Source organism: Eretmochelys imbricata, chromosome 2 (genome assembly GCF_965152235.1).
Source record: "Eretmochelys imbricata isolate rEreImb1 chromosome 2, rEreImb1.hap1, whole genome shotgun sequence".
NCBI lineage: Eukaryota > Metazoa > Chordata > Testudines > Cheloniidae > Eretmochelys > Eretmochelys imbricata.
The window spans coordinates 40,217,768-40,233,942 of NC_135573.1; the positions used below are offsets into that span (position 1 = coordinate 40,217,768).

General features: G+C 38.9%; 1 protein-coding gene across 2 annotated transcripts in view; it reads left to right on the forward strand.

Annotated features, from left to right (window-relative positions):
* STK3 (serine/threonine kinase 3) overlaps positions 1-16,175 on the forward strand; it is a 294,832-nt gene that overhangs the window by 30,991 nt on the left and 247,666 nt on the right. For both annotated transcript variants that reach the window (XM_077809950.1, XM_077809951.1), the window contains exons 3-4: positions 767-895; positions 2,719-2,833. In XM_077809950.1, coding sequence (XP_077666076.1) covers positions 767-895; positions 2,719-2,833 — 244 coding nt within the window. The remainder of the gene's footprint in view (positions 1-766; positions 896-2,718; positions 2,834-16,175) is intronic.

The window sequence follows — 16,175 nt, forward strand, 5'->3', positions numbered from 1 at the left end:
TTGTGATTAATCTAAGGAGCTATTTACAAAACTAAGATTTTTTTTTAGTCTCAAGTTTTAGAGGGGAGTTGATAGAGGCATTCAAATTATGAAGGGAATTGTGAAAAAATGATCGGTCTCTCCAATTTCTTGATCCCATGTTAAGAAAACACGAAAGGGTAGTAGCAGTTTTTTCTTTGTAACTGTATTTTCGAAAGCATATAACAAATCTTTGTATATTTACAACCACAGAAAATCTGAGTCAAATACCGTAGCTAGATTTTTAAGAAGAGTGGGATAAAATTATGATTTTGTATGCAAATGATGATGAGGATAAATCTCATGGTCAGGATGTAAGCTGATTGCCTGAAGCGGTCAGGAGGGATCTTATTCTTTCCCTCCTTGTTTTGTTCTAATTTACAGCATTTCCTATCTGGCTACATGTATTATGATGGTGATTTTACCTTTCTCTTAATGTTATATTAGTTCATTAGCAACTGCTGGAGGTAAGGTACCAGATATAATTAATCAATATTTTGACATAATATGCCAAATCCTATGAATTGGCGAAGGTAAACGTTATCTGAGGACTTCCTTTTCAGAGGCACAGTCATGACGAAATTAAAATCTCTTGCAATTTTACAAGCATCTCATGTAGATAATGTTAAAAAAAGACGTCTTTTAAATGAATCCAGTGGCTGGCATGATCTTTTGAATAGTGCTGATTGGGAGGAAGGAAGAACTATTTTGGAGAAAAAATTAATTTGTAATTTTTTGTAATTTTTAGATCTTACGGTAGTGTCTTTAAAGCAATACACAAGGAATCTGGACAAGTAGTGGCAATTAAACAAGTCCCTGTCGAGTCAGATCTTCAGGAAATAATTAAAGAAATTTCTATAATGCAGCAATGTGACAGGTATGAGCAATATTACGTATTTATTTATTTATTTAATCATTTGCCTCCTTTTTAAGCATTTATTTGAAAATGTACTTGTAATGTTACGAGCACGGCTGGTCTAGTAAAAGTCTATTTACATTTCATATTCAGTTCTAATTTTAACGACCACTGCATATGTACTTGTTGAAGGTTGAATTTTCCCCTAAGTTCATAGTGAAATGTGATTAATATAAACAACTGAAAGAAAAATATATACTTCTAAATTAATATTAAATTTAGTAATAAATAATAAATAAATAAAGTAATAAATGTTATCCTGAGAAGAATAAGGTAATTTGTTTAGATATGCACTTGATTACAAGCAGTGTCAAACAAAAGTAACTTGACATGATTATAATTAAAGAAGGATCTTTTTTTAAAAAATTTGAAGTGCTGTTAAAATTTCCTGTAAACAGATAAATCCACCTGAGTTTTGAGTCCTCCATTTCAAAGTATTGGCAAGGATGTTATAGGCCAAGACTAATCACTGTTAATTTTAAAAAATAGAGGGGGGAAAATGTGCTTGGAAAATAGTCTCCATTATACAATTGTCACTTTTGCAACAATGATTACTTTGGAGGAGCTGCTGTTATCCTAGTCTTTCTTTGGACAACTCACTCTCTGATTGTGGTGGCAGCTTTCTCTGATTAGGGCTGCAGGAACAGGGGCCTTCACTTATAAGGAGATAGAAATGAAAATTAGTGTTACAAGTGCTACTTTCACTTAAATTGTTTTGTGCTCTGTGTGTGAGGGGTGTTTTTTGAAAGGATTATGGTCCTGATCCTGCAATGGAATCCATGATGGTGAACCCTTATGCATGTGAGGAGTCTTCTTTAATTTGGTGGTGTAAGGGTCTGTCTGTTTGTGGGATCAAGGCCTAATTCTGCAAAGGTTGGGCTAAAATCTCTCTAGCTGTCTAACTTTCTTTAAACACAAACTTTGTCAGTAACCATTTGGACCAGTCTGCTTTCACAAGTCTTACTTACAGCTGTCCTCTCAAATTAGAGTAGTTTGTACACCCTTGTCTACTGCTGCAGTATTGAGGCTAGCTTACCACTGAGGGACAAAAAAAAGTCTCCTTCCTCATTCTGAGATTCTGCAGCTACTGCCACTCATCCCAGGTCTCGAAGAACTCAGGGGAGGATTTATGTCCTTTATTTGATATGTTGATGAATGGAAATACAACATGCATAATATATGGCACTATATAAATAACAGTGTTCTGTTAAAACTTAATATGGAAAATGCACATAGAGTTCCATAAATATTTCTATAGCAAAACATTAGACTGAACAATATTTAGTTAGCTATTCAGGTTTGTTTTTAGACTCCTGCAGGTTGTGTGGGGAAAAAAGAGGAAATTTAAAATGATTTCCATGTTGTCCACTCAACACTGGAAAGAGAGAGAAAGGAGAAGGCTCCTGAAGATAGTGAAAAGGGGAATAGACTTTTCCAAAGGAAAAGGGAAGTGGAGAAAGTGCTTTCCCTTCATCAGAAAGCAACTGGTGATTGGGGAGATCTTTGTATTTATTTGAGGGGTGTGGGTGTATTGTAGGTCATTCTACATGTGCCTCCATCATTTTGGTGAAGGAACCAAACTTCTGGAAGTCTAACCAGGCCTTTACGAGGCCTTGATTAAGGTAGTCCCATCATGACCTAAAATTCGCTCAACTGCACCACACAATCTTTGGCTGTCCTAGTGACTTCCCAATTCTCATTTTATTAGAACTGACCGTGGATATTTTTTTCATTGTTGAGGATCATTAATACATGAATCTCAACTGTTTTGTGTTTATATTTAGTCCCTATGTTGTCAAGTACTATGGCAGCTACTTTAAGAACACAGATCTATGGATTGTTATGGAGTATTGTGGAGCTGGCTCTGTCTCGGACATAATTAGATTACGGAATAAAACAGTAAGTTCCCTTTTTTATGTGTATCTTTTTATACTGTTTTTTAATTATAACTTTTAGTCTTAAGTAATCTGACTAAGAGAAAAGATTTGCCTACAGGCTTTGTCTAACTCTTGGGAAATTTTTGAAGAGGGCTTAATCCTAAAAGCATGTCTACACTGTGCAAAAAAAAAAGTGTTCTTGGGTTTGCTAACCCAAGTTAGCTAACTTGAGTTAAAATAGCAGTGAAGACATGGCAAGTTGGCTTTTAACTCCTATTAGCAGCTCGAGTAGGGGAGCCCAGTATTGAACTCAAACTGCTAACCCAAGGTAAAAGCTGAGTTACTGGGTATGCCTACACTGCAAAAACAAACAAGCAAAACACCACGTGGCAGTGAGTTTCAGAGCCTGGGTCTGAAACTTGTGTGGACTTGGACTTGTGGGGCTAAAAATAGCACTGCAGACATTCCTGCTCAGGCTAGATCTGGGGGTCTGACACCTGCCTCATTCGCATGGTTTCATAGCCCAAGCTCTAGCCTGAGTGGGAACGTTTACACTGCTATTTTTAGCCCTGTAGTGTGAGTCCTGTGAGCCTGAGTCAGTTGACCCGAGCTTTGAGACTTGCTGCCACAGGTTTGTTTTTTTTTTTTACAGTGTAGACATAGCCACTGTGTCTTCGCTGCTGTTTTAACCCTGAATTAACGAACTCAGGTTAGCTAAACTGGGTTGAGAACACTCTCTTTGCCATGTAGACATGCCCTTAATATTGGGCACTCTATTTCATTGAGACTAATGGGAATTGAAAGTTGTGATTAGAATATCTTAATCTATGAAACCTCTCAGGATGGTAGCCCTCAAATATGGAATTTATTTCAGCTACACAAATATTGCGTCTTCATCTGCAAGATCACAAAATTCAGTTTATTTTCACTTGATAATTTTACACATCTTAAAAGGACACTCATGGCATAATTTGTAGCTCTAAAATGTACAAATTCTTTTTATCACTGATAGAAAGAATTGAAACTGTAATACTTTGTTCTTCTTTACTCTTTCACCTCTCACTTGCCATCCTTTAGGTACCTTGTTTAGGAGGTTGAGCTGTTGATTAGGCTTTTGTTTTTTTCTTTCCCCAAAATTGATATTCCAGCATTTATTTTGACATCTCCCTGCACCATATGTAACAAAATCTTTCTTCGGGAGGAGAGGAATTATGATGTTTTTGTCCTATCAAGTACTCACTAGGTGCAGGCTAGCATTATCACCCAATTGCCCCCCCCCCCCCAATTTGTATTTTTCTTTTTCCTTTTATGGAAAGGAGTTGTCTTTAGAATGACAAATGTTATATTACCTAGGTGCCATGTTTAGTTTAAAACTAATTTTTGTTATAAAATACTGTGTGCAATACTTTATTACAAGTGAAATCCCTTTGATGTTGAGTTTTTGTGAATACTCCCAGATCTCAACAATAGCCTATTTATGGTAGCAAAGGTTTTTCCCTGAAAAGCATCTGTACTCGGTGTTTTTTCTGAGTTACTGTTGAATAAATGTTGTCCAGACCTCCTGACCTTTACGACTTGTCTAGTTTGTAAAGGGAGAATAGTACTTGGAACTATTGTTTGTGTGTGTGTATGGGGGTGTGTGAGGTGTGTGGCTTTTTTTTTAAGGGGTCTATTCTATTAAGTCGTAATTTGAAAGATGAAGAAGTTGCTTTCTATTTCATGACTAGTAAATGGAACAGAAGGAGTTGTTCTAATTTGCTTCAATAACCTAATTTTAAAATATGCCCTTAAAAGTATAATCTTCTTCCCCTCTCCCCATGCCCTTACCAGCAAATCATTTCAGGCTGTTTGAAAGAGATTTAAGCAGATTCAATAAACCTGCATGTAGTTATGATGTATTTAGTTAATCACATTTCCACTAAAATCAGTTAACTGTTTACGTTGTATAACCCTAAATGAAAAAGCTATTTACAAGAGTAGCTAAGGCAAGTTGTGTCCCCCATTAGTGGTTGCCATGATTTATAAGAATGAAACTACCTTATTTTTCTGCGTAATGATGGAGGAACAAGACAATGTATACTGTTGATTCTCTGGAACAGTAACTTGATTGCTGTATGACTTTTTATTACATGATGGAAAACTTCTGACTACATATTACTGGAATAAGGCTGGCTAAATACTTCAATACTTTGTGGTTCACCTAAAATAAAGTTTGTTTGTGGAAACAATAAGTTGGAAACTTGTTTTAGTGTTTTTATGTTTTCCACAAGAAATAAACCACTTAGAGGGAGACGAGTTAATTCTTAGTTTGATAGAATGTGTATTAACTGGCCACTGCCATTCATAGTTACTTGCAGTATTGTTATAGCTGTGTTGATCCCAGGTTATTAGAGAGACAGGGTTGATGAGGTAATATCTTTTATTGGATGAACTTTTGTTGGTAAAGGAGACAAGTTTATCAGCTTACACAGAACTTTTCTTCAGGTCTGGGAAAGGCACTCAGGCTCTTGCAGCTAAATACAAGGTAGAATGTATTGTTTAGCATAGGTAGTAAGCACATATTGTAAAAGACACTGTAAAGTCAACAGCTTGTCTCTTTCACCAACAGAAGTTGGTCCAATAAAAGATATTACCTCACCTCTTTTCTCATTCATAGTTGTGTATTTTAGAATTTTCCTAGATCATCACCATAAACCAATACAATGGTTGCTTCAGGAAAAACATTCTTAATTTAGGGATTATAGGTAGAAAATAGATAAAATAGATTAAGGTTTAACAATCTCTGTAACTGTTTATACCGTCCTCCCAAAAAACAACCAACCAGCCTGTGGACAAGGTAATGGAAGATGGCTCTGTGAATTTTTTTTTTTTAAATTCTTATTTAGAAATAGGTGAGGAAAGGATGGAAGTTTTTTTTTCATGTTTATTTAAAAAAAAAAAAATCTCGAAGCACTCATTCTTTGCCCTTGGTGCCTGTTTGTAAACTTAAAAATGTACCATATAATATACATACATCTCCACCAAATCCTTTCAACCGTCAGCCCACGCCTTTGTCAAAAGACTGAGCAGAAAGATTTGGGCTTTGCAGCATGTCAAGAAAGTTACAAATCTTGGCTCAGCCCTGTTTAACCAAAAGTATGGGAAACAAATTCCAGAATTGGGTACCCTTCAGACCCTTGTTAGCCACTCCCCTTTCGTGTCAAGGGGGCTCCAGCTCAAAAGAGAGGCAGCCTCTCAGGTAATGAAGTCCCAAAACATTTATTGCTTTATAGCTTAAGCCAACCCCTGGAATCCCTTCCAGAAGTTTATTGGAAGCCAGTATATATCCAGGAAGAAGTAGTGTAATGTGCTCTCAGTATGCAACTTCATTTAAGAGGGCCACGATAGTCTCCACTAGCTTCACGTTTTGAATGGTCCCAAGGTGTGACCCTATTATTATTCTGAGATGACAAAGATATGGCTAGCTTTATCAAGGCTCACATCAGAGGGGAAAAGGGCACTCTTCTCCATAGGCACTGATGAAGGGAAAGTGCACATGACCATAGCCATCATTTGGTGATCCAGGATGTAATAAAGCACTCAGGTTGCACACCTCTGCTACTCTCCCTCCATTACAGGTGCCATTGTACGTTTTAACTGTTTTCACCAGGCCAACAACATTCTAACTTTCCTGTCTGGATTAATTTGTAACCAGCTAGTTCTCATCCAAACCCATAGTTAATGTAGCCACTGGGTAACTTATTCCATTGTTCCATCATATCAGACATGATGGAGATCAGAGTTGTGATGCTGAATACACTGCAGCCTATGTCTCCTCACTAATCCCACCAGCATCCTCAAACAGAAGTAACTGTGGTACCACTAAACCCCTGGGGTATCCTGCAGGAAAGAATCCTTTGGGCAAAGGAATCCACAGCCAATGGTTTGGTTTTTTTTTTCAGAAAGCTAAGAGTGACTCCGTCCACCAACTGCTTTAGTTCACAAGCAAAGGAACAATATCGAAGCTGGTGACCGATATAAAAGGATCAGCACAGATTGTCTCTTTTTTCCGTTACTAGGAGATCATCCACTAGTATAACCGGTGCAATTTCTATCTCATATCCAGGCTTGTAAACCTATAAACTGGGGTCAAGGAAACTAGAGGACTGGAAAAATCAAAACAAACAACAAACCCCACCCACATTAATTTTTCCACCACAACCTTTTCATGACCTTCCCCAAAAATGAAGACTATATAGATTGTCAGCATCAAAATTGGCTTCTTGAGCACTGGCTTCACTGTAGCTGTAAGAGCTACTTGCACTCTGCCCTTCCATAGGGAAATGTTGACAGTCTTAATCAAGAAGGAACCCACCACTTTCCCTGCTGACCTTCACCAGCCAGGAAGGTCATGGGTCCGGCTCACAGGTTGTAGCACAAAGCTACTTTAGTACCTCTTTAACGTCAGTGAGCAATACTGGCTGAAATTCATAAGACTAATTCATTGTTTCCTTAAGACAGTGTTCCATTTCTACAGAAGTAGACAGTTTATTCTAAATTCAAACAATTTTTATTTGCCAAGTAATATGAAAATTTTGAGGGGAAGAACTCAACTCTATAATTGTGATGAGACAGCTAGGATTGAGCAAGCTATTGGCCACTAAGGATGGTATTTTTCTGTATTGGATTTCCTTTGGAAGGGAAAAAAACTATATAATTGGTTGCAGTCTGCATGAGATTTCGGTCACTGGTGTTCTGGCTGTCTCGTCTCTCACTTGATCTGTCTTTTCTGGGAACCATGGTGAAGATGGAGCTTGTGCAGAGAGCATTTAGGGGCCACTGTTTCAATAGTGGATGACCGAATACTAATCTAAAGCTTACCAAAACCATTAATAGGTTGTTTTTCTGAAAGATCACTGGTATCTGTAGTGGCTGCGTGGAAACTCAGTGGTTTCATTAACTACCGAGGGTGGACTCTCAAGATATGTCGGTCACTGTGGATGGATAAATTCTTCCTAACTTCAGAGATTGTGGATGATCAATGATGGGGGGAAATGGTTCCTCAATCTTAACTCCAAGCACAAGATCCAGAGTGTGTCTAGCCTTATGAATGGAGCCTGTGACTGCCTGGGACAGTCCAGTAATTGTAATGGGAGCTGTGAAATTCTTAGCCAATCCACAGGTAACATTCCCTACACTGAAATCCTCAGGCACTGACATTTTGACTATTCCAGATTTGATCCTGTGGGCCAGAATCACTTTAAATGCTGACAAAACCCATAGTTAAAAAAAAAAACAACAACAAAACCCTAAGAAAAAATGCATTGGGTCATTGGTCATTGGGAGCTTTCTTCAAATAAGATATTCAGTATGTGGCCTTCTGTTGGAAGCTGGGAAACCTGTTTTCCCCTGTATGATGGCCTTATTTTCTGACTTTAAAATCTTAATTTTGTAAGAGTGTGAAAACTTTTTATAGTTGCAAGGCTAATGTTGGTAAAATTGCATATGGTGAAGTACCTAGATACTAATTTGGCCAACGTCACTGTAATATCTGAGTGCTTATTGACGTGCTATTTAAGCTAAAATTTTGTTTAACTATATGTATGATTAATAGCAAAGGCATTCTGTGGCATTTCCCAAATCTCAGTGTAGTCCTTAGTCACCCATTCAAAAATATATTTAATATTCTACAATAGAATCACCTTTTTTTAGTACTAGGTACTTAATTACTACAAAGCTGTCCTTCACTAGGCACGTAAGGAGTTACTGTCAACTCCAAATTTGTCCCAAAGTTTAAATTTACTTAAAAACAAGCTTGTAGAAAACAAGACAAAAAGAAATATTTCCAGGTACAGAAAGATTTAGGCCAATACCGATCTATTGGGGGGGAGGGATAGCTCAGTGGTTTGAGCTTTGGCCTGCTAAACCCAGGGCTGCGAGTTCAATCCTTGAGGGGGCCATTTAGGGATATGGGGCAAAAATTGGGGATTGGTCCTGCTTTGAGCAGGGGGTTGGACTAGATGACCTCCTGAGGTCCCTTCCAACCCTGATATTCTATGATTCTATCTTTTTTACCCAAATGAAATCAATTTTCAAACAAATATACTTTTCAGTACTTACAATTCAAACCAAAATTGACTTAACTGATTTTCTTCATCCAAGCTCAGAGAAATGCACACAAAGTAAACAGTATGTTTACAGTGTTAGGTAAACTAAATCTTTAAAAAAATTGCTTTTGCTAATTTAAGGTAGTTATTAATAACATAGGTCGAGATATTTTACAATATAAAGATGCTATTCCTGAAAGGCTTATTGGTCACATAAGTAAATTGAAGTCTATAGGACTAATTTTGTAAGTCAGAATTATTCATTAATAAGGTTTATAAGACTTGGCCCTACAATTTTTCGGAAAATTTAAAATTTATATATTGATGATATCAATCCTTAAACTTAATCACATTGTCTTTAAGAACCCAGTGGTGGAAGGTGCAGAGACACAGTGATGCTTAATTGGGCCCTATGGCGACTAAGGAAGTACACGTCTGGGAAGATGGGCCTTAGCTGACTTTTTGAATTACTCCCTCCCAGTGTGTTTTTACTTCCCCACCCTGAATTCCATTTATATATATATATAAATAAATAAACCAACTATTTTTTTTAGTATCATGGGAGAATTTGCCCATCTCGTGGAATTTGCAGGATCTAAGGTTTTTGCAGATGTGAGCGGGATAAAAAAATGCAAGAAACAATGTGGGAGTAAGTAAGAATGAGTATTGTGTGGTGGGATTGGACGGGAGCGGGATTAAAAAAATAGTCCCTCACAGGGCTCTACTCAGAACCATGGGCCTTTAACATTGGTTGTCCTCCATCCCTCATAGTGAATAGGAGAAAAAAAAAAAAAAAAGCATTTGAACAATTTAAAATGCACCTGCGCACACACAAGAATTTCATGGATTAGACCAACGCTGTAAGTAGTGGTTTGGGGAAATAGTCATATTTTGTTCCTAATAAACATAATGATAACCCTTGATTCATTTAGCAATGTCATTCTTAATTATTAAAAAATTGAAGCTTACTGTGAACAAATTTCTATACTTGTGTGTGCAAAAATTGTTAGCATTTTAAATTTGAACATTTTAAATTATGTAGCTCTCAGGATAAATATAGCTGTTTCTGACAGAGCAGTTTTAGCTTTTCAAATGCAAAATTGCTGTGTTGAGGGAGGCAAAATTATCATCCCCCCACCCCCATCCCAATAGTCTCAACTGTATGGAGCTAAGAGTATAACTGTAGCTTTCACTATAACATTTTAAAGTTCCCAAATAGCTTCATTGCGCACACAGGCTGAATTTTGTTATCTTTTGAAGGGTATCCGTGCTGATGGAACTTATTTTTCTAGTTTTTCTAAGGTGAACTTGACACTTGTGTATAGAATAATTGTCTTAGTTTTTGTTTTAACATTTTATGCCATTAATGTGACCTAAATTTTGAGTTTACCTTCATCTGAAATAAATCTAGGAATCATTTCAGATGCTTCCTGTTATTGGAGCAGAGTGTTCTGAAAGTGGCTAATGATGGAAAACCAACTTTGACCTAAGGAGGAGACCTATTCAAATGTCTTTGAACCAGAAATTAGTTGGACATGGTATATTAAAAACTAGGTTAAGTGTTTTCAAATGGTTCTCTAACAAGAGCCAGTACAACAGCCGCTGTACAACAGCCCTTTTCAGAATGTATTAATATATTACATATAAAAAAACTTTGTTAAAAGAACATTAAGCACTCAAGAGTTAGGAAATGCCAGATAAGTTTCCTGTTCACCTCTGTTACTATACATTATGATACAGTCTTTAAATACATGATCACATACTATTTTTTGCATGGGATACTTGCCTCATTCAGTGCCAGGATGGACCTGCTGGGGGGATGAATCAGGGTTGAGTAGTGAAAGAGACTGTTGTCTGTAGGATGCTGCTCGTTTGTTGCTGAGGTTGGAAGATAAGTGTTTCCAGAAAGAGAAAAGATGGTCTTATGGTTGAGGCAGTTGAATGCTGTCCTGGAGAACTGGATTCTGTGCTTGCCTGTGATACAAGTCAAGTCACTTAAACCAAATTTTTCACAGGTGGTCATTAGCTGTGAGTTTCTCATTTTCTGGATGCCTGACTTGAGACCCTGAGGACTGATTTGTGGAAGTGCCGAGGACTCACAGCTGCCACTAAAGTTAGTGGGGGCAATGCTTTGAACTATAAAGTGCCTATGATGCTAACTACTCTGAAAAGTCAGTTCATAGGTGTCTATAACTGGGCACTCAGCATTACTGGATACTTTTGATTTTAATCTCTCTGCTTCGGTTTGCCATCTGTAAAATGAGAATAATAATACAACTCCCTCGTCTCACAGAGATGTTAAAATAAGTTCATTAATATTTGCAATATTCAGATATTCAGGTACTATAGTGATGATTGCCATAGAAAAGGCCATGAGGAAATTAATAATTCTGTCTTCAAAGGAGGATTTGAATAGTGTGCAGTAAATAAGGACTTGGACCACACATTTCCTGATGAGGAAAAACCAAAATATTGAACAGCTGCTCAGTAAGTGAACACTGTCCATTCTGTGCACTGAATGAGGCAGAGGTCCTTTGGGGAAAAAAAAAATGATTTATGAAATTAAAGACAGTATACATATACACAAGGGAGCTGAATTTTGGTTGTGCAGACAACCTTAATTCTGGCATTTCCTAACTTTTGAAAGCTTCACTTTGCAACCTTAAAATGTTTTTAATATACTTTGCTTTTTGTGTTTAAAAATTTCCTAGGTTTTAAAAATAGCAAACTGAAAATACAGAAATTCCGTCATGCTGCATCATATTGACACCCATATGGGTCATCAGTTTGGTTGGAACCTTTAGTTTTACCACACAGACCTCTTCCCCTTGAGATAGTAGAGTAACTGATAGCAATAGTAAGTTTATTATTGTCTATGTGAACCAACATTGGAGGAGGATGAGAGACACACTTTGCTAGTGGATTTCACAGGTATTTAATGATGAGAGAGGAACGGTGAGACTCAGGAATCTTGGTTTCTATTCCAACCTCCGGAGGGGAATTTTCCCTAATGGTCACAGCATCTTCTGCTTGTTCCACCCAGGACTGAGTTCTTCTGCCCCTTTTGCTTCAACCTGTCCCATTCTTCTTGCCTATCCAGTCCTAGTCTCCACTCCTCAGGATTCTCATCCCAGTCCCAGTCTCCTTATCCAGCCAGTCCTCATCTCTCCCTCTTGGCTGTCTGTACAAGTCCCAGTTTCCTTCCCTTTTCTTCTAGTCCTACGCTAACCAGACTCCTTGTCCTAATCTACTTCTTTCTCTCCCCCTGGTCCAGCTTCTGTCTCCTCTGTATTTGAATCAGGCAGCTTCCTCCACGTTCCTGGGTGCTGGAATGCAGGTCACTTAGAGCTCTCCGTTGCGGTGCTCACCTCCACTCTTGCCCAGAGCAGGTGGGTGCAGCAATTACAGGGAAAGTCTGGCTTCACTCTATAGCCCTGGTTTGGAACACATTCAGTGGTTCTGTGGGGCTGGCTCAAGTGCAGTCCAGTCACGCTTGGGAGCTGTGAAGGTGTATAGAGCATCTTTGGAGATTTTAGCTGCTAAAAATTGAAACATTCTCTGAGTATGTGCAAACTGCAGTCATCGTCATCCCCCGCCTCCCCAGGTTTATAACTTGGCCAAATTTGGGTGGATTTTCACAGGGATTGTGAAGGATACTTCACTTGACCCAAGGCCACCCCATGCCAAATTTGAAGGCCCTGCTCCGAAGCATGTGGGGAGGGAAGGGAAGGGGCAGTGCTAAAGCTTCTCAAAGAAACAGTCACAAGAATTTTTAACATGAGCAAAACTATTTATTTTTCATAGTCTCATTCTCAGAAAGGGCAGAACTGTTTTGACTGAGATTATTTTTTTTGAAAAAAATACAGCCTGTGGCAGACACCTGGCATGTAAAATTTCAGTCCAAATGGTTAAAGTTTGGCAAAGTTATAAACCCAGTGAAAAGAGGATCTTATAATGGGAAGTGTTGGGTACCTTTAATAATAATCAGTGATACTAGGCCCTGCTTATAATACTGGTTAATTAGAAGAGAATCTTTATAAATGAAATTTTTGAGATGTCAGTTGCTGAATATTACTGTGGTGGGGAAAGGGGAAAAAAACAACAACAAAAGAGAGTGGTGGGGGAGACCTTCACAAGGTTCCCCTCATGGAGTTTTCATCAAGCTGTTTCATGCAGTGTTGGAGTTGTGTGAGATTAGATTTTTTGCACTCTCACCAGAAGAAAAGACTTCTCTGTTCCCCCTCACCTTCTCCAATTCCCCTAGATCCAAGGTCTGTATGGATTGCGGGGTGGGTCTATAAGACACAAGCATCTCTCCTTTTGGAATGCATTTTTGTGTGTGAAATAATAATGTAGTTGCTGTCACATAAGCAGTTTATGCAAATCAGTAATGAGTTAATTTGTCTATTTGCAAATATGTTTCATACAACCATAAAGTTTGTTTTTAATAAAAAAATGCTTTTTTGTATTTAGAGTTAATGAAAGGTCACAGTGCTGGCAAATACAGTTCTTTTATCTGCAGGGTGAGAAGCCCAGACATACTACCCTATCAGCTTGTCTCAACCCTGGTCTGGGTAGGATTTCCACTGTGGCCTTGCTGTCACTACACAATTTTATTGTTAAAATATTACTGTGAAGAGTGGAATTAACTGTCGTGATGCTGACCACATCTTTGTGTGGACAAGGACAAGCCATGTGCATTATTGTGTCACATAATCATGGTTAAATGGCATGTTTAAGTCTCAGACCTCCCCTAGGGGCTGGACAGGACGTGTTCTTTTCTACATTAATTGCAAAGTTGTGGTTAGCCTCTGGTTAGCTAATTTGATACATCACAGTTGTAGATCAAACTTGATAGTGAAGACAAGCTCTAGGAGTAGCAGAGGGAGTCTAGTCTCCATGTTCCACTCTGTTCTTGGCCTCTCCATGCAAAACACATGTGTGCCAAGTGCTATGGTAAATTGGTGATGTGAGAGCTGGAAATGACTTCCACCAAACTCATTTCATATAGGGGCCAGCAGATATATATTAGATGGAGACAGCTTTGACTCTTAACTGATCTGGGCTGGATTCAAACTGTTGAACTACAGGTGGAAAGCTCTGTAGCCCATTAGCACGGTCCTAAGTATCCTGTCCCCTAAAATGTGCTAACTTGAGGGGGTCTGATTTTATATATATACAAATAAAATTACATATAAAATACCTTATCATTGAAAAGTCTAATACTCAAATGTCAGAATTAAATCCTCATGCAGCCTGTATATGCACAAGGGAGTAGAACTATCTTTAGTTTTCAGAGTAACAGCCGTGTTAGTCTGTATTCGCAAAAAGAAAAGGAGTCCTTGTGGCACCTTAGAGACTAACCGATTTATTTGAGCATGAGCTTTCGTGAGCTACAGCTCACTTCATCAGGTGCATACCGTGGAAACTGCAGCAGACTTTATATATACACAGAGAATATGAAACAATACCTCTTCCCACCCCACTGTCCTGCTGGTAATAGCTTATCTAAAGTGAGCATCAGGTTAGGCCATTTCCAGCACAAATCCAGGTTTTCTCACCCTCCACCCCCCCACACAAATTCACTCTCCTGCTGGTGATAGCCCATCCAAAGTGACAACTCTTTACACAATGTGCATGATAATGAAGTTAGGCCATTTCCTGCACAAATCCAGGTTCTCTCACTCCCTCACCCCCCTCCAAAAACCCACCCCCATACACACACAGACTCACTCTCCTGCTGGTAATAGCTCATCCAAACTGACCACTCTCCAAGTTTAAAACCAAGTTAAACCAGAACATCCGGGGGGGGTGGGTAGGAAAAAACAAGAGGAAATAGGCTACCTTGCATAATGACTTAGCCACTCCCAGTCTCTATTTAAGCCTAAATTAATAGTATCCAATTTGCAAATGAATTCCAATTCAGCAGTTTCTCGCTGGAGTCTGGATTTGAAGTTTCTTTGTTTTAAGATAGCGACCTTCATGTCTGTGATTGCGTGACCAGAGAGATTGAAGTGTTCTCCGACTGGTTTATGAATGTTCTAATTCTTGACCACACCACACGATCCATCGTCTACAGCCAAGCTCTGCGATACAACCGCATTTGCTCCAACCCCTCAGACAGAGACAAACACCTACAAGATCTCTGTCAAGCTTTCTTACAACTACAATACCCACCTGCGGAAGTAAAGAAACAGATTGATAGAGCCAGAAGAGTTCCCAGAAGTTACCTACTACAGGACAGGCCTAACAAAGAAAATAACAGAACTCCACTAGCCGTCACCTTCAGCCCCCAACTAAAACCCCTCCAACGCATTATTAAGGATCTACAACCTATCCTAAAGGATGACCCAACACTCTCACAAATCTTGGGAGACAGGCCAGTCCTTGCCTACAGACAGCCCCGCAACCTGAAGCAAATACTCACCAACAACCACATACCACACAACAGAACCACTAACCCAGGAACTTATCCTTGCAACAAAGCCCGTTGCCAATTGTGCCCACATATCTATTCAGGGGACACCATCACAGGGCCTAATAACATCAGCCACACTATCAGAGGCTCGTTCACCTGCACATCCACCAATGTGATTTATGCCATCATGTGCCAGCAATGCCACTCTGCCATGTACATTGGTCAAACTGGACAGTCTCTACGTAAAAGAATAAATGGACACAAATCAGATGTCAAGAATTATAACATTCATAAACCAGTCGGAGAACACTTCAATCTCTCTGGTCACGCAATCACAGACATGAAGGTCGCTATCTTAAAACAAAGAAACTTCAAATCCAGACTCCAGCGAGAAACTGCTGAATTGGAATTCATTTGCAAATTGGATACTATTAATTTAGGCTTAAATAGAGACTGGGAGTGGCTAAGTCATTATGCAAGGTAGCCTATTTCCTCTTGTTTTTTCCTACCCCCTCCCCCCCCCAGATGTTCTGGTTTAACTTGGTTTTAAACTTGGAGAGTGGTCAGTTTGGATGAGCTATTACCAGCAGGAGAGTGAGTCTGTGTGTGTATGGGGGTGGGTTTTTGGAGGGGGGTGAGGGAGTGAGAGAACCTGGATTTGTGCAGGAAATGGCCTAACTTCATTATCATGCACATTGTGTAAAGAGTTGTCACTTTGGATGGGCTATCACCAGCAGGAGAGTGAATTTGTGTGGGGGGGTGGAGGGTGAGAAAACCTGGATTTGTGCTGGAAATGGCCTAACCTGATGCTCACTTTAGATAAGCTCTGACCAGCAGGACAGTGGGGTGGGAGGAGGTAT